The following is a 24,238-nucleotide window of genomic DNA, read 5'->3' as shown; positions in this document are numbered from 1 at the left end:
ACAAGAATTAGCTGGCCGTGGTGGTGCATGTCTGTAATCGTAGCTACTTGGGAGGTTTAAGCACAAGAATCACTTGAACCCAGGAGACAGAGGTTGCAGTCAGCCAGGATCGTGCCTCTGCACTCCAGCCTGTATGAAGAGCGAGAGTCTGTCCAAAAAAAAAAGTATACCCACACACACAATGTATATATTCACATGTGTGTGCTTTCACATGCATGTGAACACAGGTACACACCAATAATACAAATGGATACAGACCACTGAATTTGTAATACAAGTGAAAAGCAATTTGATATTTTGTTAAGTTACAGATTCGTAGATCTGGAAGGACTTTCTCTACATCCCTTCCAGTTCTTTTCCTTTGTTTTTAAAGGGGGTGAATATTTCAGTCATAACAGGTAGCTCTCATGTGAATGCAGTAGACAGAGGCACTGTCATCCGCACCCCCATGGAAGTGTCTGCTTGCTGTGAAAATACTGATGTCCGACTGCTAACCCTCCTCTTTTGCAGAAGACTGCCTTTATTTGTGAAATTATGTCTTCTCTACTTGGAGGGTGTTTAAGATAACTGTCTGCAAAATGATAACTATTCATAATAATTGTTTTAAAAATTTTTCCTTACTTTGCAAAATAAAATTGCTGGCAACCCTGTATTCCAGGTCCATGAAAACTGGCTAATCGCCAGAAAACATTCCCCAGAGACTGGATGGAACCACTTTAATGAGATTAAGGTGCGTCCTTTTTGTCAATGGGAAGCTGCTAATTTTAAATGTATTCCATGAGAAGGACCTGAAAGCTTTGGAGTGATGATTTGTAGTGGACTTCTCCTGAAATGAATTAGTCTAATGACAGGTACAACAGAAGGTAAAGCTTATATAAAGGAGAATTTGGGGAGTAGCTCACGTGTTTCCAGGACTGGTCAGGGTGAGAGGACCATGAGCGGGCGAAGCACACATGTTCTCCCACCTGTCTATGACTCTCCCAGGGGCCGAAATGGGTGACTCCTCACAGCTTCGAGGGAGTGGTCCTTTTACTTGAAAGGCAGTCCCCACAGGGCTGCTGAAAAGAGCAAAGCTGGATCCTTGAAGGTGGACCAGGGACGAAGGATTCACACAGGGAGGGGTGCCCAGATGTCTCAGCACCCTCTGTGAGCCTCTGGGGTCCTCTTTTGCTTTAGAGAGCTCTCATTACCCTCCCCTCAAGTGCTGTGATAGGAAAACACTGCTTTTTTTTGTTTAATTATGTTTATTATTTTATTTTAAGTTAGTGTCTTGCTGTGTTGCTCAAGCTGGAGCACAGTGATGTGATCTTGGCTCACTGCAATCTCTGCCTCCCAGATGTAAGTAATTCTTGCTCCTCAGCCTCTCAAGTAGCTGGGAAGCATGCACCACCATGCCCAGCTAATTTTTTTTTTTTTGAGACGGAGTTTCACTCTTGTTGCCCAGGCTGGAGTGTGATGGCACAGCACATCTTGGCTCACAGCAACCTCCGCCTCCCAGATTGAAGCAATTCTCCTGCCTCAGCCTCCCGAGTAGCTGGGATTACAGACCTGTGCCCCCACCCCCAGCTAATTTTGTATTTTATGTACAGACAGGGTTTCTACATAATAGTGAGGCTGGTTGCAAACTCCCGACCTCAGGTAATCCACCTGCCTTGGCCTCCCAAAGTGCTGGGATTACAGGCATGAGGCACTGTGCCCAGCCAATTTTTGTATTTTTAGTAGAGACAGGGTTTTGCCGTGTTGGCCAGGCTGGTCTCAAACTCCTGGACTCAAAGCAATCCACTTACCTCAGCCTCCCAAAGTACTGGGATTACAGGCATGATCCACCATGCCCAGCCTAAAAAAAATTTTTATAAACAGTATTTAGAACTTTTTTGTATTTTGTTTAAATATTCATAATATAAAATGTACCATTTCTGAATGTACATTTCAGTGGCATTAAGTATATTTACCTTGTTGTACAACCATTACAACTATCCATTTCCAGGACTTTTTCATTATCTCAAACTGAAACTCTTTACTGGTAAGTAACTTCCCATTTCCCCACCCTTAGCTCCTGATAACCACCATTCTGTTAGGTTGGTGCAAAAGTAATCATGGTTTTTGCCATTGAAAGTATTTGCAAAAGCCACAATTATGTTTGCACCAACTCAATACTTGCTGTCTCTAGGAATTTGGCTATTCTAGGTAGCTCATATATGTAGAATCGTGCAATATTTGTCCCTTTGTATATGGCTTATTTCATTTAGCATAATGTTTTCAACATTCATCAATGTTTCAAAACTTCATTCCTTTTTAAGGCTTAATATTGCATTGTGTATACAACATTTTATCATCCGTCTGTGACTGGACACTTGGGCTGTTGCCACCTTTTGGCTATTGTGAATAATACTGTTATGAACATAGGTGTATGTAAATATCTGTTCAAATCTCTGCTTTCAGTTCTTTTGGGTATATATCCAGAATTATAATTGCTATATCACATGGTTATTCCATGTTTAAATTTTTGAGAAACTGCTATACTGTCTTTCTCAGCGGGTAAAACTTTTAACATTCCTACCAGCAGTGCACAAGGGTTCCAGTTTCTCTATACCCTCACCAACAGTTATTTTCTGATTTTTGATAATTGCCCTCTTAATGGGGTATGAAGTGATATCTCTTTATGAAGCATTGCTTTTTGATAGTTCTTTGACTTGACCCTAGTAATTTAAAGCACACTTTTCCTAACAGTTCAAAAATAGAACAAAAATAAAATAGTCATGGGAACCCAGAATACCTCACTGTAGTAAAAGTGGCTGGCTTGGTATTCTACTGATGCCCTCAACTTGCCTAGAATTTTTTGAAGTACAGACCAAGAAAAGGCAAGATTTGAGCCTATGCCTTTCCCATGATGCGGAACCCAACTCCACCATGAGAGCATCCTCCATTGTGGTGGCAACAGGACATTGATGTTGGAATACAGGACGGCAGTGTGACAGTGACACACCTTTAATGTGGTGGAGAGTTAGGGTCCTGTTTTGTCATATTATGTAACTCCCTTGTCCTGATTCTACATTCATCCACTAATCTTCTTATTTTAAATTTTGTTTCCCAGACCATGTAAAACATGTGCTGTGGTCAGCTTGGCCAAATAGATATGCTCGTTATAAATCATTTTGCTATCCTTGGTTAGCATAAGTGAGTCCATAGGGTTTTATCGTCTCTGGAAAACTGAGAAACTGAATCTGTAGAGCCAGGGGCAGAGGTGTAGTCGCATCTCAGGGCCATTCCTCTTCTCTCCTCTAGAAATTTTGTCCAGATGGAGGCTTTACAGCTTCTTTCCTCAGTATGTAGCATGAAACTCTCCTTAATGTCCAGCTGAAGTCTCTATTAGAATGAGACTGACCTGTGGAGTACTATAGAGCCAGGAGATACTCACTTTAAAAATTACTTCTGGATGGGCGCGGTGGCTCACGCCTGTAATCCCAGCACTTTGGGAGGCTGAGGCAGGTGGATCACCTGAGGTCAGGAGTTTGAGACCAGCCTGGCCAACATGATGAAACCCTGTCTCTACTAAAATTACAAAAATTAGCCAGGCGTGGTGGTGCACGCCTGTAATCCCAGCTACTAAGGAGTCTGAGACAGGAGAATCGCTTAAACCCAGGAGGCAGAGGTTGTAGTGAGCCGAGATGAGGCCACTGCACCCCAACCTGGGTGGCAGAGGGAGACTTCATCTCAAAAAGATAAAAACTTCCTAGCCTGTTTACTGCTATATAGGTGCCCAGGGCATAACAGGAAGAGGTAGATTTATGAATGCAGGCAGTTTTGCTTGTCCCCCTTGAGACACCAGCTGGTAAAAGAACGGTGCTCACTTCTTAATTAAGCAATTTTCCATTTCAGTTGGTGACTGAATGTCTATCAGTGTAAAATATTAAGTTCTGTTTCTGTTTTTGGAAGTTGATCTTTTGTTTGCATTGATTTTGATTTTAAGATAGAAGTCTTTAGGCTTGGGAACGCTTTTTCCTCCTTGACTTGTTGCTGGATCAAATTGCACAGAAGCAGGGATAGGCAGGAAGTAGACACATCCTGAATTTTCTGTCGGCTGCGAGCCACCATTTTTTGAAGACTGCTGGATAATTGAGTACCTTCTAGGAAACACTAGAGAATGGCATAAAACTTGGTAGTGTTGAGAAATTTGGGAAGTATGTCCGTTTGAAAAGGAAGAGCCCAGCATGTGTGTGTGTGTGTGTGTGTGTGTGTGTGTGTGTGTGTGTGTGTATGGAATGTCTCTAGCCTGAATTGAGTGGCCAGAGCATCAAGAGTAAGAGTCATATTCAGGTCAAAGGATAGTAGTGAGGAGGAGAAGACTACAAAGTTCTGGAAGCATAACCTTCTTTCTCTAATCGGAGGAGAGAAAAATCCACACCCGACGAAAGACATCACTGACTTAAAATGGATTCACAGAAAAAGAATCAGAAGACCAGGGAATTAAGTGGCAAATGCCAGTAGAAGGTGATGATTCATGCAGACTCTATAAAATAAATTTTAAAAACTGGAGAATAACATCATGTTATTTTTAAAGCACTGCCCTGGGAGGACACTGTGGAGGCTTTGTTTCAGAGGGTCCAGCATGAACTGTTGCCTTATAGAGATGCTTTAGGAAGATCCAGCTTGCTCTGTTCTAACCAGGAGCATGTGATTCATAACCTGAAAGTCTCTCATTTTCTGTGTGGCCCTACCCACCTAGACACAAGTAAGCTGGGTGCACTATTGTTGTATGCAAGGAGGAAATTAAGCCTCTAAAGTTGTGATTTTGAAGTTCTCACCTTGGGCTCACCAGCCACTAAAGTGAAGCATGCCTGAGCTTTGTCTTTGGTTTCTCAAGTCTCTTTCCTGGAAGAGAGAAAAGGTTATGAGTTACAAGGGTGATTTCTCTGTGTTGTGCAGGGGACAGTCATTCCTGGAAATAAGAGGAAGAAGGATAAGAACAGCTAACTAACAAGACCTTTCTGGCCTGGGCCAGAGTAGAGGTTGGTGGTCCTGGGTGGCATGCCTACTTTTGGAGTTTGAGGATTGAAGAGGAAGTTGATAGAGTCATTGCAATTGGGAATTTTGATAATCTGAAGGGCCTTTGGGTCTTCCCCTGTACAAACTGGTCAGCATAGCTCTTTGGATCTGTAGTATTGGCTGGCAGCTTCTTGGAACACCTTAGTAGCTGTGCTGTGGGTTGTGTGCATGTTTGTGTGGGGCCATTCTCATTTTTCAGGGTTTCTGGAACCTTTTGGATCAATTCTTAATGTGCTAGTCCTTTGCCTGCGTTGGTAGTCACTTGAAAAACTCATCTGCTCATGCTCACCCCTTAATGTGGAAAAAAAAATCATCAAACTCCAAAGAAGCAGCCCCCTTAACATACATACCATCGTAATCCAACAAGGATATTGACAAAGCACCACTTACTCACTCCTTGGGAAGTTCCGTGTCTGAGTACATCTCCTCAAATTCAGGGAGGTGGAGAGAATTTGTTGATCCATTTTTAACAATGTAGAGAGGACTGGGCACAGTGGCTCATGCCTGTAATCCCAGCACTTTGGGAGGCCCAGGCAGGCGGATTACCTGAGGTTGGGAGTTTGTAGACCAGCCTGGCCAACATGACAAAATTCTGTCTCTACCAGAAATACAAAAAATAGCTGGATGTGGTGACATGTGCCTGTAGTCCCAGTTACTCAGGAGGCTGAGGCAAGAGAATCACTTGAACCCAGGAGGCAGAGGTTGCAGTGAGCTGAGATCACACCACTGCCCTCCAGCCTAGGCAACAGAGTGAGACTTGTCTCAAAAAAAAAAAGAAGGAAAAGAGGCCAGATGTGGAGTCTCATGCATGTAATCCCAGCACTTTGGGAGGCCAAGGCAGGAGGATCGTTTCAGCCAGGAAGGTCAGTGTTGCAGTGAAATGTGACTGTGCCATTGCACTCCAACCTGGGCAATAGAGTAAGACCTTGTCTCAAAAAAGGGAGGTGGGGAGGAAAAGAGAGTGCCCAGGAGTTGTCTGGGAACCTGGTTGGAGGGAGAAAGATTGGCTAGTCCGAAGAAGGGATGAAAGTGATGGGAATGTGGGTTGGAGAAGGGGTGATGGTTTAGTGAGAGGTGTCTGGGCCTGCTCACTATGCTTTCTCTGTTTGGGTTTGTGATCTTCCCTCCTCCCCAACAATAGGCTGGCCTGGCCCACACCACCCTGTGCACACCTGGAAAAGGTAAGCTTCCTTTCAAGGTTAGCTTTGGGATGCGGTCATAATCTTCATTCTTGCTTATCTTTGGCAATGATGCTTTCAGCTGTTCAAAAGAGCAATTTAGTCTCTCTGTGATGCTCCTGGAAGCTTTTTGAGGCTATTTCCTGTCAGAAAGTTATTTTACATAACTCTAATATTATAAAGAAATCTGACACTATGAAAATCTCGGTGCGGGGAGGGTGGTGCTCAGGAGTGGCAGCCACACCTAGAACAGCTGCCAGCAGAGCTGCCGCTTCCTGCTATTGTGTTCAAGAGAGAGCAGCTGCCGGCCTGTCAGCACCCCAGGAGTCAGGCTCAGTGCCAGACTGCCTCCTTCACTGCGTGGATGGCCCAGATCACATGCACTGTGGTGGGAATAGCAGGCTCTGTGGGCTGCTGCTCGGATGTGCTGGCAGTTTCCAGCTTATGTTTCAGCAAAGCTTGGAGAGCCACTGCTGACCTTGGTAGTGGGGATGACACAGAACACTTTCCTAGCACGGTCTTCTGTTTGTTGTTGGTCCTTGTGTATCTGATGGCCTAAGCTGATTAATTTGAGGCTTGCATGAAAAAATATTGCCTCGTGGACTTTTTTAAGGGCACTAGGCGACTGCTTTAAAGAAGAGGTCAGAGGTTCTGTCCTCCAAACCTATCTTTGGGATTCAAGAAGTGAGAGAAAAGAGCCAGTGGAAACAAAAGCCCCTCCTTTTGTTTGAAGGCTACTCTGGCAACTGGTGGCTGCTTGGGGAGAGCTGGTGTCACCTTTCATGCTGCATCTCCAGAGAGCCTCACTTAGGCTGCTGTAGTATTCACTCACTCTAGTCTGCCAGCATTTGTCAGGATTTGCTCCTCTCTTCCCATCTTCAGGACTTTTGCATGTGTAACCTTCATTACCCTTTGGTAATGCCCTTTAGCAATCCATCCCTAAATAGTTTGTTTAGAGGAAAGGGAATAGTGTAAGGGGGAGAAAAAAGACACATCTCTATTGTAGGGGAGGCGGTTGATACTCCTGACAGCTGACTGTTATACAGACATATTTTATTGACTAGTTCCTACCAGCCCCATGAGGCTGGTGGTGGTACTGCTGCTTTCTGACTGAGAGAGTAGCAGGAGGACCTACTGGTCCTGTGACCCTGGCAGCCACAGACCAGGGTCCCCACTGTGTGCTGACATTGAGAACTGTGTGGCTGTGGGAGAACAGCTCTTGGCTCTGTGGTGTGCTGAATAGACAACACTCTCTATCTTTATTTTCTTCATTCTTTTAAGTATTTTTCACTATTTTTCTGTTCCTGATGAAGTTTAGTGCCTCCCTCTGCTCTGCTATTACAGTGGCTGTAATGTTGATTTCTACTTAAAATGATATGATTAAACCAGACTTCATCTTATTTTCCTTAATTAAAAAAAAGGAGGAGAAAGATTCTTATTTTTGAGTTGGTGGAACAGCATGAATCTCAGGATGTAAATGTTGGCCATTTTAACTTTTTTTCCTTTTTTCTTTTTCTTTTTTTTTTTTTTTTTTTCTTTTTGAGGTGAAGTTTCGCTCTTGTTGCCCAGGCTGGATTGCAATGGCACAATGTTGGCTCACCATAACCTCCGCCTCCTGGATTCAGGTGATTTGCCTGCCTCAGCCTCCCGAGTAGCTGGGATTACAGGCATGCACCACCACACCCAGCTAATTTTGTATTTTATGTAGAGACAGGGTTTCTTCATGTTGGTTAGGCTGGTCTTGAACTCCTGACCTCAGGTGATCTGTCTGCCTCGGCCTCCCAAAGTTCTGGGATTCCAGGCATGAGCCACTGTGCCTGGCCTGATCATTTTAACTTTTAAATGATCTAAATGAATGCCTTTAAGTAATTTTTTGTTATAGTTTTATTTATTTGTCTAGGCACCATGGCTCACAGTTGTAGTTGTAACCCCAACATTCTGGAGGCTGAGTCAGGTAGATTGCTCGAATCAATCAATTAACCCTTGCTGCATTTGATAGGAATTGGCTGACCAGGGAGTTGAGTGTGTCTGAAGAACAAATCTAGGTTTTTCTATTCAAGATCAGCATTTCTAACTAACAATAGTTGTACTGCCTGGTAATATTTATCTTAATATTCATGGAATGTTGCATTTAATCTTCATAGTAACTCTAGGAAGTGGCTACCATGATCATCTCATGTTACTAGTGGGAAAACTGAAGCTTAGATTTTTTGTTTTCATGGTTTAGAGCAGGGATTGACAAACTTTTTCTATAAAAGACCAGAAAGTAAATATTTTAGGCTTTTGGAGCTGTACCATACCTATCATTGCTAGTCAGCTTTGCTGCTGTAGTGCTAAAGAAGCCATAGAAGATACAAAAGCAAATGGGTGGCTGTGTTCTAATCAAATTTTTTGGACTACTGATATTTGAATTTCATGTAATTTTCTTAATCATAGAATATTATTATCTTTTTTATTTTTTCATCCATTTAAAAATGTAAAATATGTTCTTCCCTCACAGGCTGTACAATAACAGAGGTGGTGAGCTGGATTTGCCAACCTCTGATCTAGATGATGAGAGGATGCAGGGAAGGAGGAATGGGTTAGAATGGGGATGGTAGGAAGAACACTCATCAGCCTGTGTGCAGGTGGCAGACAGCATGAAATATTTGAGGAGCTGCAATCAATGCATTGCAGTTTGATAGAGTATGAGGCAGAACGGCTCAGGATAAGAGGAGACATTGTGGTCCAATTCATGACTTTGTAGGTAGGACATTTTGAATTTTGGACTTTTTCCTTACAATGGGAAGCCATTAAATGTGCAAAGCTAAGGAATGACAAGTGCACTTTGTCTTTTTAAAAGATTATTAGGCCAGGGACAATGGCTCACAACTATAATCCCAACACTCTGGAGGCTGAGGCAGGTGGATTGCTTGAGTCCAAGAGTTCGAGACCAGTTTGGGCAACATAGGGAGACCCTATCTCCATAAAAAACAGAAAAAAATTAGATGAGTGTGCTGGCTGGTGTCTATAGTCTCAACTACATGGAGAGATCAAGTCTTCAGTGAGCCATGATTATGCCACTGCACTCCAGCCTGGACAACAGAGTGAGACTCTGTCTTTAAAAAAAAAACAACAACAAAAAAACCAACAAAAAAACAGCAATCTGGAGAAAGCACCCCAGGACCTGAAAGCAGAAAAGCAGCAGTCAGGAGGCCTGAAGAATAGGCCACACAGGTGATGATGGTGTCCATTAGGGACCATAGTGAGAACTATTTCATGAAAAAATGCTCAGGTAGTCTTGATGATTAGTTTTGCAAATGAGGGAAGTGTGGCTGAGAGAGATTGTCTTGCCTGGTGACATAATAAATAGAGGTAAGGAGAGATAATGACCTTGGTCTTCTAACTTCAAATCCAGTGGCTTTTGCTATATGCAGTTCCTAACATTCTCAAGTGGAAATTATGTTAATCCCAATCTAACATTATATCTGAACCCTACAACTGAGAGCTCTTCTTTTCTTTTCCTCTCACAATTATTTGCTTCTGGAGGAAGTGCTCATAAATGAGAATAGTGCTTTTTAGGTTTGAGCTATTAATTTTCATTTCCTGAGAAATATTATTTCATCATTGAGAAAAATAACCTCTTGCTGAAATAATTAAAGGACCAAAGATGATACTGTGGTAATAGTTTTATGTTATTTTTATGCTGGCGTTAGAAAGACAACTGAAGCCAGGAACGGTGGTTCACGCCTGTAATCTCTGCACTTTGGAAGGCCAAGGTGGGTGGATCACCTCAGGTCAGGAGTTAGAGACCAGCCTGGCCAACATGGTGAAACCTTGTCTCTGCTGAAAATACAAAAATTAGTTGGGCTTGATGGTGCGCACCTGTAAATCCAGCTACTTGGGAGGCTAAGGCAGGAGAATCAATTGAATCCAGGAGTTAAAGGTTGTGGTGTGCCAAGATCACACTAGTGCACTCCAACCTGGGCAACAGAGTGAGATTCCACCTCAAAAAAAAAAAAAAAAAAAGAAAGAAAAGAGGCAACTGAAAAGGCTGCTCTTTATTTATTTCAAGTAAAGATCAGCTTTTCTTATAATTCGTGTAGCTTTCTTTCCCAAATAAAATTGACATATTCTTGTCTACCTTTGGAGGAATGACTTGTCTGGTTGGGCCTTCAAAGTCACACCCTAATTCTTGATACTGGCATGCATCTCTGGACCAAAGCACCCCATCCTTTGAACAGCATGATGATGTGGGTTTAGAGTCTTTTTCTGTCGAGTCCAGGTCTGGGGATAGGAAAGAACAGGTGAGGGAAAGGTGAGGCTGATGTAGAAATGAGGCAGCAGGGCAGTGGTGATTTTGCCTCAGCTTACCTGAGGGTTGTGCCCTGGAGGCGGTTGGGAGGGAGACCGGGAAAAGCAACCTCAGAAAGCTCTTGAGGCGGGACCCAGTGTGGTGACTGCTCAGTGAATCTTGGTTTCCACTGATATTTAATCAAATTTTCCCTTATGTTACTGCTGTTTGTCACTTTGTCTCCCTTTCTCCATTATAAGGGAAGGTCTGTGGGGTACTGATCTGTCTCAGGCATCTCTGCTCACCCCACAGTGTGCAGTGTCTTGCTCAGACACAGTTACTGAACACAGGCTGCACTGACATCACCTTCGGCATCCATGCTGCACAGTGCAACCATCTTCTCCCAAAGAAGTCAGGATTCTTTTGGTCTAAAATAATCACAGTTAACAAAGATACTTAGGAAATCCTGAAAATATGACAAATTTGAAGAGTAAGCAGTTGGGCAAGTTGTGGACTTCTATTGAGGATCTTCTGCAAGATCCGTTATGTAACTTTTGCTGTCTGTTTCTCTTTATTCACTCTTTTATTAAACTTAGTTTCCTCCAACCCCACTGGAAGCAAGAAAAGTAAACAAACAAAACCTTAGGTTTCTGGGCGCGGTGGCTCAAGCCTGTAATCCCAGCATTTTGGGAGGCCGAGGCGGGTGGATCACGAGGTCAAGAGATCGAGACCATCCTGGTCAACATGGTGAAACCTCGTTTCTACTAAAAATACAAAAAATTAGCTGGGCATGGTGGCGCGTGCCTGTAATCCCAGCTACGCAGTAGGCTGAGGCAGGAGAATTGTCTGAACCCAGGAGGCGGAGGTTGTGGTGAGCCGAGATCGCGCCATTGCACTCCAGCCTGGGTAACAAGAGCGAAACTCCATCTCAAAAAAAAAAAAGAAAAAAAATCTTAGGTTGCTTGTCTCCGTTGTTGCATAGTAGGTGTTCAGTAGATACATACTGAGCTAGTTCATATCTGATACTCATTTGATGTGGTCTCTGCAGGTTCTTTACATGCTCATACAGTATAGGTGCTGAGGCTGAATCTGTAAGCGCAGAGATTTTGACATACTCTTTTCCTCCTTTCCTTCTTTCCTTCATCAGTTATTGAACATTGGTTATGTGCCAGGCATTCAGTTAAGTTTTAAAAATATATACAGTGTCTGATTTTAAGTATATTTATTCCAGTCTAGTGGAGAGATAAAAGGAAATAGTGACCACATAGTATGAGGTGTGAGCAGCTGTTAAGAACCTCTCCTGGCTTAAGGGGTGAGACTTCCTCAAGGGCTTTGCTGCCAAACTCCTGAATGTGATCAAGAGTATTTAAGGTGGCCGGGCACGGTGGCTCACGCCTATAATCCCAGCACTTTGGGAGGCCGAGGTGGGTGGATCACGAGGTCAAGAGATCGAGACTATCCTGATCAATATGGTGAAACCCCATCTCTACTAAAAACACAAAAAATTAGCTGGGCATGGTGGCGCGTGCCTGTAATCCCAGCTACCCAGGAGGCTGAGGTAGGAGAATTGCCTGAACCCAGGAGGCGGAGGTTGTGGTAAGCTGAGATCGCGCCATTGCACTCCAGCCTGGGTAACGAGTGAAACTCCATCTCCAAAAAAAAAAAAAAAAAAAAAAAAAAAAAAAAAAAAAAGAGTATTTAAGGTAACTGTGCAGTTCTGAATGTATTAACAGGTTCTGCCCTTGACTTTCTCCATGTGAACAGGTTGGAGATGTCTGCCCAGAGGTTAATTTCTAACAGAACCTCCCAGCAATTGGCATCTAATTCTGATTACACCTGGGAATATGAATATTATGAGATTGGACCAGTTTCCTTTGAAGGACTCAAGGCTCATAAATGTAAGTTTTATACAATTCCTCATTGTAAGCATAATTGTATTTGTCTTAACCTGTGAAATCCCCAATGATTACTTCTCCTGAACATTCTTTCTTCTTACAGAACTCTCTGTCCTCTACCTCCCAAATGCCACAAAACATCTCACCTCCACACATAGGCTGATTGCTCAGGACTGGTACAGGAGGGCCTTGGTGATTTTAATGTGAAGGACTTAAAATATTCCCTTGGTAGGGGAACATGAATCAGTGTCAATCTGAGATGGAGATTTAAAGAAAAGGATGAAATGTTGCTTTTCCAAACTGTGAATGTTTGAACTATCAAAAATATTTATAAAAATAGGATCTGGAACTGTTATTTGAGAAACCTTCTTTTGTAACACAGCAGTATCTTTTCATCCCAGTTGTTTTTCTGGAGCTGTGGAGAGCAGTGTGTCCATGTGTGTTCATAATGATGGACCAGAATAGCCTGCGATCATTTCTAACGCTGTGTTCTAGGCATGAATTGTGTTTCCTGCTATTGGAGTGATTACAGGTCCAGCAAGGAAATATGATTCTGTGAAACGTTGCTATTCAACTCCAGTCATAACTGAATGCCGACTCACCAGCGTGAAGCATCCTTGCTTTATTAAGTAGAGTTAACCATTAACATAGTAGGCAGGAATTGCTGCCCAGTCTCAGGTCTGTCTTGGTAGCACAGTAAATATCCCTCAAATGTTCTCTTTTGTCAGAGTGAATTATCCACTGTAAAATTTTTACGTTCTTAACTGCTCCAGGTTAGTGAGACACATTGGGAAATATAAGAGAGCTTAGAATCAGAGACACAAATGCAGCAAAGAAAATGCTTTTGTTCCTGTAATTATTTCCTGGCTGCTTCTACCCTGACCTGTCTTGGCATTTATAATCTCTTGCATCAACTTGGTGCTCTTTTGCAACAAGGGCTTTCTATTTTTATTCCCTTAGGAAAAATTGTTAACTAAACCATATGTCCTTTACTTCTTGAATGAGTAGTAATAATTAAATACTTTCACTCATTCCTTTATTGACATCTGCTTAGTATTTCTTTGTGGAAAAAAAAATATGGCATTCATTAAGGTATGCTGTCATTGATTATCTGATAGAAGACTGTTGGGTGTGAAATCACCCTCTTTAATTTACTTAAATTCTTTAATCTGTTGTTTTTCTGAGATAAACTTCATGTAAGGACACTTGCTTGTTCTGAATTATAGTGGGAATCAAAATGACTGGGCAAATTGCCATATATTTTCTTGTAATATGGGCTTTTACAGCTTGGTGACATCAACTTCATTTTTGTGTCAGTTTGCTCCTGTCTCTTTTCTTTAGTTTAAGGGGTACAGAAGACAGAGCTGCTACTATAATTTGGGTTGATACATTTCCAGAGACAGTTGAGTAAGATCTTTTTTGAGGATATTACCTTTAGAAATAATTATAGCTGGAAAACTTCCTGAGAAACATAGGCAGATGTGTGACTCATTCCTTAATTACTTTACCTACTATACCATTAATAACAATTGCTCTGTTAATTTTAATATTCACATCAAGATGATAAATGGCTGAGTAGTTACTGTTCTGATTTAAGAGAGCTGCTGAAAAAAAAAAAAAAAAAAACAAACAGAACAGTCTATTCCAACATGGAAAGTATGTTTTAACACAGTTGGTTTTTACTTAAGAGTTACTATACCCATAAAAGATTCACAAAGAGTAACATGGCCGCCTCTTGGGCTATTTCCAAACAGTCTAATATAAACTGCTTGTTAGCCAACAAAAGTGCACATATTAAGTAAACCAAAGTTCCTTTGCTTTTGGCTGGAACTATAACAGCTGTCAGAAAGAACATTCTGAGATCAGAATTTTGTTTTTTGTTTTTTGAGATGGAGTCTCACTCAGGCTGGAGAACAGTAGGGCATTCTTGGCTCACTGCAACCTCCACCTCCTGGATTCAAGTGATTCTCCCATCTCAGCCTCCCAAGTAGCTGGGATAACAGGCATACACCACCATGTCCAGCTAATTTTTGTGTTTTTAGTAGAGACAGCATTTTGCCATGTTGGTCAGGCTGGTTTTGAACTCCTGGGCTCAGGTGATCTGCCCACCTTGACCTCCCAAAGTGCTGGGATTACAGGCCTGAGCCACTATGCCCAGCCCTGATTACAAGTTCTAACTGGCTCTTAATAAAAAATTTATTTCTGAGAGCCATCTTACAACAAAGGATTCCCAAAATGATGTACATGGTTGCTTAAGCATTACTTCATTGTGGTGAAAATACAGCTGAGTACTCCTCTGAATTGTTCTTTGAGATAGAATGGGTGTAAAAATATATTTTGGCTGGGCACAGTGGCTCATGCCTGTAATCTCAGCACTTGGGGAGGCTGAGGCGGGCAGAACACATGAGGCCCAGGAGTGTGAGACCATCCAGGCCAACGTGGTGAAACTTCATCTCTATCAAAAAAAAAAAAATAGAGAATTAGCCAGGTGAGGTGGTGTAAACCTGTAGTCCCAGCTACTGGGGAGGTTGAGGCAGGAGAACTGCTTGAACCTGGGAGTCGAAGGTTTCGGTGAACCGAGATGGCACCAGTGCACTCTAGCTTGGGCAACAGAGTGAAAGTATGTCTCAAAAAAAAAAAAAACATAACAACAACAAAAAAACCACTGTGTATCTCACCATCTCTGGAGAAATTTAGTTGTTACAAATTTAGTTGTAAAATTGCTAAAATAGAAGTGCTGTGATGATAACATAAAACCCTCTGTAATCTGTTGCTCAAGTGACAAATGTTTCAACACACAAGTTAATGTCAGATATCTTTTATATATGAAGGAGAGTGCAGACAGCTATATTTTATATTTGTGAACGGGAGTATAAAAAGCTCTACTTAGTATATATTATGTTGTGGTGGTGGATAAGTGAGTGTAGAAAACTGGAGTCCAAAACTGAGCCCTGGGCGTGCTTGTGTTTAGAAGTTGGAGGGTTGTGGGGCAGCTTAGGTGCCTGAGAGGAATATATGGAAAGTAGGAAGAAAACTGGATGGTTGAGGTTTTCTGGACACCACTAAAGGATTGCCAAGACAGTCTGTGACAAATGCTGCTATTAGGTCAAGTTAATTGAGAATGGGGATTTGACCATTGGATTTTTAATATAGAAGTTACTGGCAATGATTTGGAAAGCAGTTCTAGTGGAGTGCTGGGGTAAAAGGCTAATGGAATTGATTTAAGAAAAAATGAGAGGAGAGGAATTGGGGACAGCACATACAGACAAGTCTCTCAAGACTAGTTACTCTAGTCCTACCCTAAACCGAAAAAAAAAGACTCATGTCAGCTTTCAGCTCTCCTGTTCCATTCCATTTATTAAAGGTCAGGTGAAGGGGAGTTACTTTATTATGACACATTCCGATTGCAATTCCCTTGGGCAATTGTTCTGCCCCCTTACAATAGTAGTCTGCAAGTAGCTCAGTGTCTAGACAGGACAGAGTGTGGTAGCTTGGCTGTGGTAGAAACTCCTTTGGAAGGTGTCTTTCGACTTTCTTAACCATCTAGCCTCATTGCAGCTTCACTCTGTGTAAAGCTTTATTCTGACTTCTTCCCAGAAAAGGGTGCTTTTGGGAAGACGAAGGGCTCCACTTTTCCCAACTTACTGTTGTGCCTATGCCCATGAAACTTAACATGTAAATAAAACTACAGAGAGTTTGGATATTTCTCGGATGAGATGGGACTCTCTGAGGTTTCTTATAAGAGGTTCAGGGTGAGAAAGTCCTCTGAGGGTGGGTCATAGGGCAGAAGATGAGGTTGGGGGAAATTAGTGAAAATTACTTAAGGAAACTAAATTTTGTTCAAAGGGGAATATGAATAAGCAGAGTTACTTAAAGCATATTGCCACAGAAAACATAGATGCCACATTATTAATTATTATGATTATGATTATGATTATTAGATGGAGTTTCGCTCTTGTTACCCAGGCTGGAGTGCAATGGTGCGATCTCGGCTCACCGCAACCTCCGCCTTCTGGGTTCAGGTAATTCTCCTGCCTCAGCCTCCTGAGTAGCTGGGATTACAGGCACACGCCACCATGCCCAGCTAATTTTTTGTATTTTTAGTAGAAACGAGGTTTCACCATGTTGACCAGGATGGTCTCGATCTCCTGACCTCGTGATCCACCTGCCACGGCCTCCCAAAATGCTGGGATTACAGGCTTAAGCCACTGCGCCCGGCAGATGCCGCATTATTAAGGAAATATTTGGAAATGCTGTTGGACCATGAGAATTCTCTGATTCTACCCACAGCCTGCCTCTCCCCAACTCTTTTGCCACCTGGCTTCTCTGAAGGCGGTAACCCTCCCATGCTCCACGTTATTGCTGCTTTTTGATCAGCTCCCTGGGGGCACTTACAAGGGCAGAGGAAAGGGACTGGGCTGGGTTGAGGGCACCATTTCCTGCACCTCTGGGAGTCAGTCAGCGATTCGCCTTGTGAAAGCTGTCCTTAGGAGAACATCTTCCTAGTACACAGGTTTGAACATGTCAATCAACATGATTCAGTTCTAAGTTGAGGACTTAAGAATAGCGTTGGTATATAATTGTAGAATTTGCTTTTGCTATGAAGGCAGTTGATAAAGTACAGTGTAGGAAACTGTTGTTTATCTGTACCATGTTTCTTCACAATTCACCACCTAGATAATTGAGACTTTATTGTTTTGTGTTGGTTGTATCTCAGTGCATGTGGTTTTTGATATTTGTCCTTATGTTTTTTTATGCCTCATTTCTACTACATTAAAAGGCAAAGTATACAATTTCTATTTCTTTGGCACTTAAGATTAGACATTAGTTTTTGAGAGTGCTGAATACACATTTGTTAACCTTAGGCAATAGCATATGTAGGATGAAAGTATGAATTATGCAGAGTAAATTGTTAATCTGATTTCTTCACTTTGGAAAAAGTGCTACATGTACATAATTACAATAAAGCTTTGCATTTAAACACATTTAATGTTTAAGCTCCAATCAGTTATTTTTAGAAAATTGCTAAGCATCCTCATTGTATTTCCACGTAGATAAACTTCTTAATATAGACCAAAAAATGTAGAATGATTCAACTCTGTTGTGTCTTAGATTTGAGACCCTACTGCGCATGTGCCAAGTTGTGTAGACAATCCAATCTAATCTTGGTCCCAGATATGAAGACTCATGATTGCTATCCAAGATAGGACCAAGGAGAGGCCTGTTTAGGGAAGTGCGGACAAAAATGTTATTGGGTTCAAAGGAAGGACAGAACACATCAATTATGGAAATTAGTTGAGGCTTCGTAAAGAAGATACTCTAGTGGATGGGCTTGGAAGCATGGGAACACTTTCATTAACTCCACGTTGGGAAAATTGTTCCAGCCAGGTAGTGGCAATAGCCCTGGTAAAATGTGGCTGCGAGGAAGCTGTGGCTAAGGTTAAGGTACATATAGGGACACAGTGTCCCCTAGTTTGATTGGAAACAGATGGCTTTTAAAGTGAGGTAAATTGGGAGAAAATGACAATTCTCATGGCAGTAGCCAGCAACTGTGGGGTACCATTTTCTCAGATGTCTGACATTGTATAAAGTGCTTTACATGTGGAATCTCTTTTAATCTGGAAAAGTGGGTCTGTTCTATTTTTGTTGAAGAGCTTTTCATGAAAGAGCAGTATCATCAGGGCTGTGATAAAGCAGTTTTGTACAGAAATAAAGCACAAGGAAAGGCAGAAGGCAGAGAGAGCACTCAAGAGGCCATCTGTATATTCTCTGCAAGAAGTAATGAGAGCCTGAATTATTCCATGGTGAACGTAAGTGAGAATGCAAAGTTGCTACCTAATTGAGTTGCTAACCAATTGAGTTGCTAAACTAAAATTTGGCCCACGAAGCCTTCCATATTTGCATACTTATATTCTCAGGTGTGAACTGCGACCTAGCTTAGTAGGTAAGCAAACTGAAAATCTAGCGAATGCTTCTGTAACAATAGCTGAGTCTCAGCTCATCACAGCAGCTACACATCAGGCACTCACAGGCAGCCAGATGTTCAAATGGTGTTCAAAGCTGTTTTCATACCTTGCTTCTTTTTTCTGTACATCATTTCCCTTTTTCTGTCCCTAAATCTTAACCAACCTTAAGGCAACCCGAAGTCTCTCTGAATCTGTTCTGATTCTGGGAGCTTCCTGGTTCAATCATTTTGTTTTCCTTGCACAATTAATATCTGTTAAATTTAATTTGTCTAAAGTTTTTCTTTGAAAGTGAATCCAAATTCACTTAAAACTTGAGTTGGTAGTCTGCTAAAAATTTTATTTTCTAACTCAAAACACATTGGTGGAATCTTGAGGCCCTAGATGACTTATGCTCTGGCCTAGGTTCCTTCCTTGAGATACTGAAACCATGAGTCAGTGAGGCCTAAATCCCTTCATGCTACCTGAGACAGAAACCTGGAGGTGGGGCAGATTCTTTCCTCTGCCTCATCCTTTACTTCTTATCAATCTCCAGCCAACTGCGGATCAGACTGTTGATTTTCTTTCATGTTTCATGTGCCAAAGCCTCTCTAAGAAGTTCTGATTCCTTGAATGTTCAAGTTTTAAACTACGGTGAAATACTAATGCCCGTATTAACTGTCTTGCAGATTCCATTGTGATTGGATTTTGGGTTGGTCTTGCAGTCTTCGTGATTTTCATGTTTTTTGTGCTGACCTTGCTGACCAAGACAGGAGCCCCACACCAAGAGTAAGTTTGGGCTGCTCCTAAATGTCTCTTAAGCCTCACAGGGGACTGAGGAAACAGAAACTACTACCCAGGGCTGGAGTTGCTTCCAGTGAGTGAAGAGAAGGGGCTGGTTATGAATTTACTGCCTGGACCCAGATGCCTGTGGGTGGGATCCGACTCTTCTTCTGGCTTTTTGTTTCTTGTGCTTATTTTCAAGTGGACTTTTATGAAATTGGGTTTCTTGGTCCTTTCCTACAGTCTTAATGATGATGTGAGCCTGATTTTTATATTGAAATGTTTATTAATGACAATGTATATTATCCACATTCCCAAAGGGATTTAGATGATTTGCCATATCAAAAACAGTGAAAAAGACAATCAATGGCAAAATAGGATGAAAACCAGTTTTAAAAATTATTTCAAGAAGCAGAGTAATACTTGTTCCTGGATACTCAACAAAATTAACTATGACAGTGATTGCTAAATTTAACAGAGTCTTCTTGAAACTAGGATACAAAGGCAAACACTGTGATTTACATAATTCTCGTAACATGGGAGGACTTGTGATGATGCTGGACTTTGGTTTATGGAGGAAAGTATTACATGTGTGCTTGAAGAACACTGAGATACATCAGAAAGTATTTGTTCAGAATTCAGAGATATCTTAAAGGATTTATATATTTTATACCAAATTTTTCGTAGAAAGGAAAATAGAGAATATTGAATACCTTGTTAGTTGGTAGCAGCAGGCAACAGTATTTAAAAGAGTTTTTGGCTGGAGTGGTGGCTCACACCTATAATCCCAGCACTTTGGGAGGCTGAGGCGGGCAGATCACTTGAGGCCAGGAGTTTCAGATCAGCCTAGCTAACATGGCAAAACCCTGTCTCTATTAAGAATACAAAAACTTAGTCTGCTGCACTTCAGCCTGGGTGGCAGAGTGAGACCTGCCTCAAAAAAAAAAAAAAAAAAAAAAAAAAAAAAAAAAAAATTTAAACACAAACATTTTAATGAAAGGAAAATACCATTTTTATTGAAGCATTTGGAGACATATGGCTGAAAATCTATTTAACAGGTACTAAAAAGACACACACTTTCCTTTCTTTCTTCATGTCTTCATAAATATTCGTACATGCTTCGCTTTTACTATATCGGCCCAGGGAATTTGAAAATGCGGAATGGGCCGGGCGCGGTGGCTCAAGCCTGTAATCCCAGCACTTTGGGAAGCCAAGGCGGGTGGATCACGAGGTCAAGAGATCGAGACCATCCTGGTCAACATGGTGAAACCCCGTCTCTACTAAAAATACAAAAAATTAGCTGGGCATGGTGGTGCATGCCTATAATCCCAGCTACTCAGGAGGCTGAGGCAGGAGAATTGCCTGAACCCAGGAGGTGGAGGTTGTGGTGAGCCGAGATCGCGCCATTGCACTCCAGCCTGGGTAACGAGAGTGAAACTCTGTCTCAAAAATAAATAAATAAATAAATAAAATAAAAATAAAAATACAAAAATTAACTGGCTGTGGTGGCGCCTGCCTGTAATCACAACTCGGGAGGCTGAGGCAGGAGAATTGCCTGAACCCAGGAGGCGGAGGTTGCAGTGAGCCGAGATCGCGCCATTGTACTCCAGCCTGGGTAACAAGAGCGAAACTCCGTCTCAAAAAAAAAAAAAAAGAAAAAAGAAAAAAGAAAAAAAGAAAATGCGGAATGGATTACTAGAGGGGTAAGAAAAGCCGAGAATAAATTCACATTAAGGCACATCTCGTAAGAGTGGTCAGGGGATAATAGTACCCTGTTATCTTCCTTTTCCTCAGGGAACCAATGGATTTTTGTAGGTTATTGAGATAGATGTGTGTGATGTCGGAGACAGGGGATTTTAGGAATGCGAACACTAGCACAAAATAGAATGTGACTTCCTGTGATGGTTAACTTTGTGTGTTAACAATTCTAGATGTTTCTGTGAAGGTATTTCTTAGTTGAGAGTATCTTTTATTAGTATACGTTGGGTTAAGCAGATTACCCTACGTGCTGTGAGTCGGCCTCATCCAGTCGGTTGAATGCCTTCAGAGAACAAAGACTGACCCCCTCAAGAAAAAAGGGGATTCTGCCAGGACACTGCCTTTGGTCTCCACCCTGCCAGCCTACTCTACAGATTTTGGACTTGCTGGCCCCCAGCATTGCATCAGGCAGCTCCTTAAAATAAAACTCTTTGTTCACACACACACACACACACACACACACACACACACACACAGTGTGTTAGTTCTGTTTTCTCTGGCGATCCCTAATTATCACTTCCCTGCGGTGTCGTGGCAACCCTGGGAAGTTGAGACTTGCCTTTTAGCCTTCCAGTTGACAGTTCACTTTTGCCACTAGATGGTCTCTCTTTGATGCTGTTCTGAACAGTGCTCAATCACAGAACTGTGGTCATTGTAACCCCCGCATGCTTCTAACAAGGTTAAGGAAAAATCACTTTTTAACATTAAAAAAAATAATGGATCTTATGTTAAAGGGACACATTTTAAATGCTTTTGTACACAGTCTGACACAGTGTAAGATATGGCGTTTGATTGCAGTATATAATAATAGAAAACTGAAAGGATCAGAAATGTGGAAAAACATTGAAATAAATCTATAATAAAGGCTTTTAGATCTTAACAAATTTGATGTTTGTTTGGCAGGGATTTTCTTCTTAAGTGGGCATTGTTTTTTTCCATATAGCCAACATTAACAGAAAACAACCAATTTTAAGTTTGCCTATGATAATTAGGAAGTGGGGGAAGGATGATACATCAAAAATAATAAGAGCCATTTTTTTGATGCCAGGGTCAACAAATTACTTTACATCTCACCAAGTTCTTACAGGATGATGAAGTAAATTCTGTGTGTCCCCACATTACAAATCAGAAACATGAGGCTGAGTCACTTGTCTAAGGCTTCACAGGTTAAGGAAAACATGTGGAGCCAAGCCTCAAACTAAAGTCTCTTCAGTACTGAAATTCCTGCCATTAATCAGGACACTCAACTGTCTCAGATTGGCAGTTTTTAATCTCTTCCTTCTATTGAACCAAAGATGTTAGCAAGCAACTAGATTTGTTATTTTTTTTTCCGTAAGTTATTAAGGTTACAGGTGCTATTTGGTTACGTAAGTAACTTCCTTAGTGGTGATTTATGAGATACTGGTGCACCCATCACCTGAGCCGTATACATTGCACCATATTTGTAGTCTTTTATCCCTCACCCCTCCCACTGTTACCCCGAAGTCCCCACAGTCCATTGTACCATTCTTATGCCTTTGCATAGCTTAGCTCCCACGTATCAGTGAGAGCATACAGTGTTTGGTTTTCCAATCCTAAGTTACTTCACTTAGAATATTCAGTCTCCAGTCTCACCCAGGTGGCTGCAAATGCTGTTAATTATTCCTTTTTATGGCTGAGTAGTATTTCATCATATACATATATACCACATATATATATATATATAGCATAGTTTACTTGTTGACTGATGGGCATTTGGGTTGGTTCCACGATTTTGCTGTTGTGAATTGTGCTGCTATAAACATGTGTCTGTGAGTATCTTTTTCATATAATAACTTCTTTTCCTCTGGGTAGATACCCAGTAGTGGGATTACTGGATCAAATGGTAGTTCAGCTTCTAGTTCTTTAAGGAATCTCCACACTGTTTTCCGTAGTGGCTGTGCTAGTTTACATTCCCACCAGCAGTGTGGAAGTGTTCCCTGTTCACTGCATCCACACCAACATCTACTAAAGGTTTTTTGATTATGGCCATTCTTGGAGGAGTAAGATGATGTCGCAATGTGGCTTTGATTTGCATTTCCCTGATCATTAGTGATGTTGAGCATTTTTTTCATATATCTGTTGGCCATTTGTAGATCTTCTTTTTAGAATTGTCTATTCATGTTGTTAGCCTACTTTTGGATGGAATTGTTTGTTTTTCTCTTACCGATTTGTTTGAGTTTGTTGTAGGTTCTGGATATTAGTCCTTTGTTGGGTGTATGGATTGTGAAGATTTCCTCCCAGTTTATGGGTTGTCTGTTTACTCTACTGTTTATTTTGCCATGCAAAAGCTTTTTAGCTTAATTAAGTTCCAACTATTTATCTTTGTTTTTATTGCATTTCCTTTTGGGTTCTCGGTCATGAAAAACTTGCCTAAACCCGTGTTTAGAAGTGTTTTCCAGTGTCATCTTTTAGAAATTTTATAGTTTCAGATCTTAGATTTAAGTCCTTAATCCATCTTGAGTTGATTTTTCTATAAGGTGAGAGATGAGGATCCAGTTTTATTCTTCTACATGTGGCTAGCTAATTATTTCACCACCATTTGTTGAAAAGGGTGTCCTTTCCCCACTTGATGTTTTTGTTTGCTTTGTTGAAGATTAGTTGGCTGTAAGTGGGTTTATTTCTGGGTTCTTTGTTCTGTTCCATTGGTCTGTGTGCCTATATATATATATACCAGTACCACACTGTTTTGGTGACTATGGCTTTATAGCATAGTTTGTAATCAGGTTGTGTGATGACTCCAGATTTGTTCTTTTTGCTTAGTCTTGCTTTGGCTATGTGGGCTCTTTTGGTTCTGTGTGAATTTTAGAATTGTTTTTGCTAATTCTTTGAAGAATGATGGTAGTATTTTGATGGGGATTGCACTGAATTTGTAGATTGCTTTTGGCAGTATAGTCATTGTCACAATATTGATTCTACACATCCATGAGCATGACATGTGTTTTCATTTGTTTATTTCATCTATGGTTTCTTTCAGCAGTGTTTTGTAGTTTTCCCTGTAGAGGTCTTTCAACCCCTCTTTTAGGTTATTCCTAAGGTTTTTTTTATTTGTTCGTTTGTTTGCAGCTATTGTAAAAGGGGTTGAGTTCTTTTTTTTTTTTAAGTGCATTTTAGGTTTTGGGGTACATGTGAAGAACATGCAAGATTGTTGCATAGGTACACACATGGCAGCGAGATTTGCTGCCTTCCTCCCCTTCACCTGTATCTCGCATTTGGGGTTGAATTCTTGATTTGATTCTCCCCTTGGTCACTGTTGGTGTATAGAAGAGCTGCTGATTTGTGTACATTAATCTTGTATCTGGAAACTTTGCTGAATTCTTTTATCAGTTCCAGGAGCTTTCTGGA

General features: G+C 41.4%; 1 protein-coding gene across 4 annotated transcripts in view; it reads left to right on the top strand.

The window, feature by feature from the left end:
- Window positions 1-24,238, top strand: part of MRAP2 (melanocortin 2 receptor accessory protein 2) — a 94,330-nt gene that overhangs the window by 48,004 nt on the left and 22,088 nt on the right. For 2 of the 4 annotated variants that reach the window (XM_074397731.1, XM_039467794.2), the window contains 2 exons: window positions 12,262-12,395; window positions 19,024-19,123. In XM_074397731.1, the coding sequence (XP_074253832.1) occupies window positions 12,269-12,395; window positions 19,024-19,123 (227 nt within the window). In that variant the 5' untranslated portion in view covers window positions 12,262-12,268. Of the gene's footprint in view, window positions 1-658; window positions 731-12,261; window positions 12,396-19,023; window positions 19,124-24,238 lie in introns of those variants that run through there. The other 2 variants (XM_039467793.2, XM_074397732.1) reach the window with 2 other exon arrangements.

This window comes from Saimiri boliviensis, chromosome 4 (assembly GCF_048565385.1).
Source record: "Saimiri boliviensis isolate mSaiBol1 chromosome 4, mSaiBol1.pri, whole genome shotgun sequence".
Taxonomy (NCBI): Eukaryota; Metazoa; Chordata; class Mammalia; order Primates; family Cebidae; genus Saimiri; species Saimiri boliviensis.
Note: the sequence above shows the minus strand (reverse complement) of the source record. Positions and strands in the feature narration are given on the sequence as shown.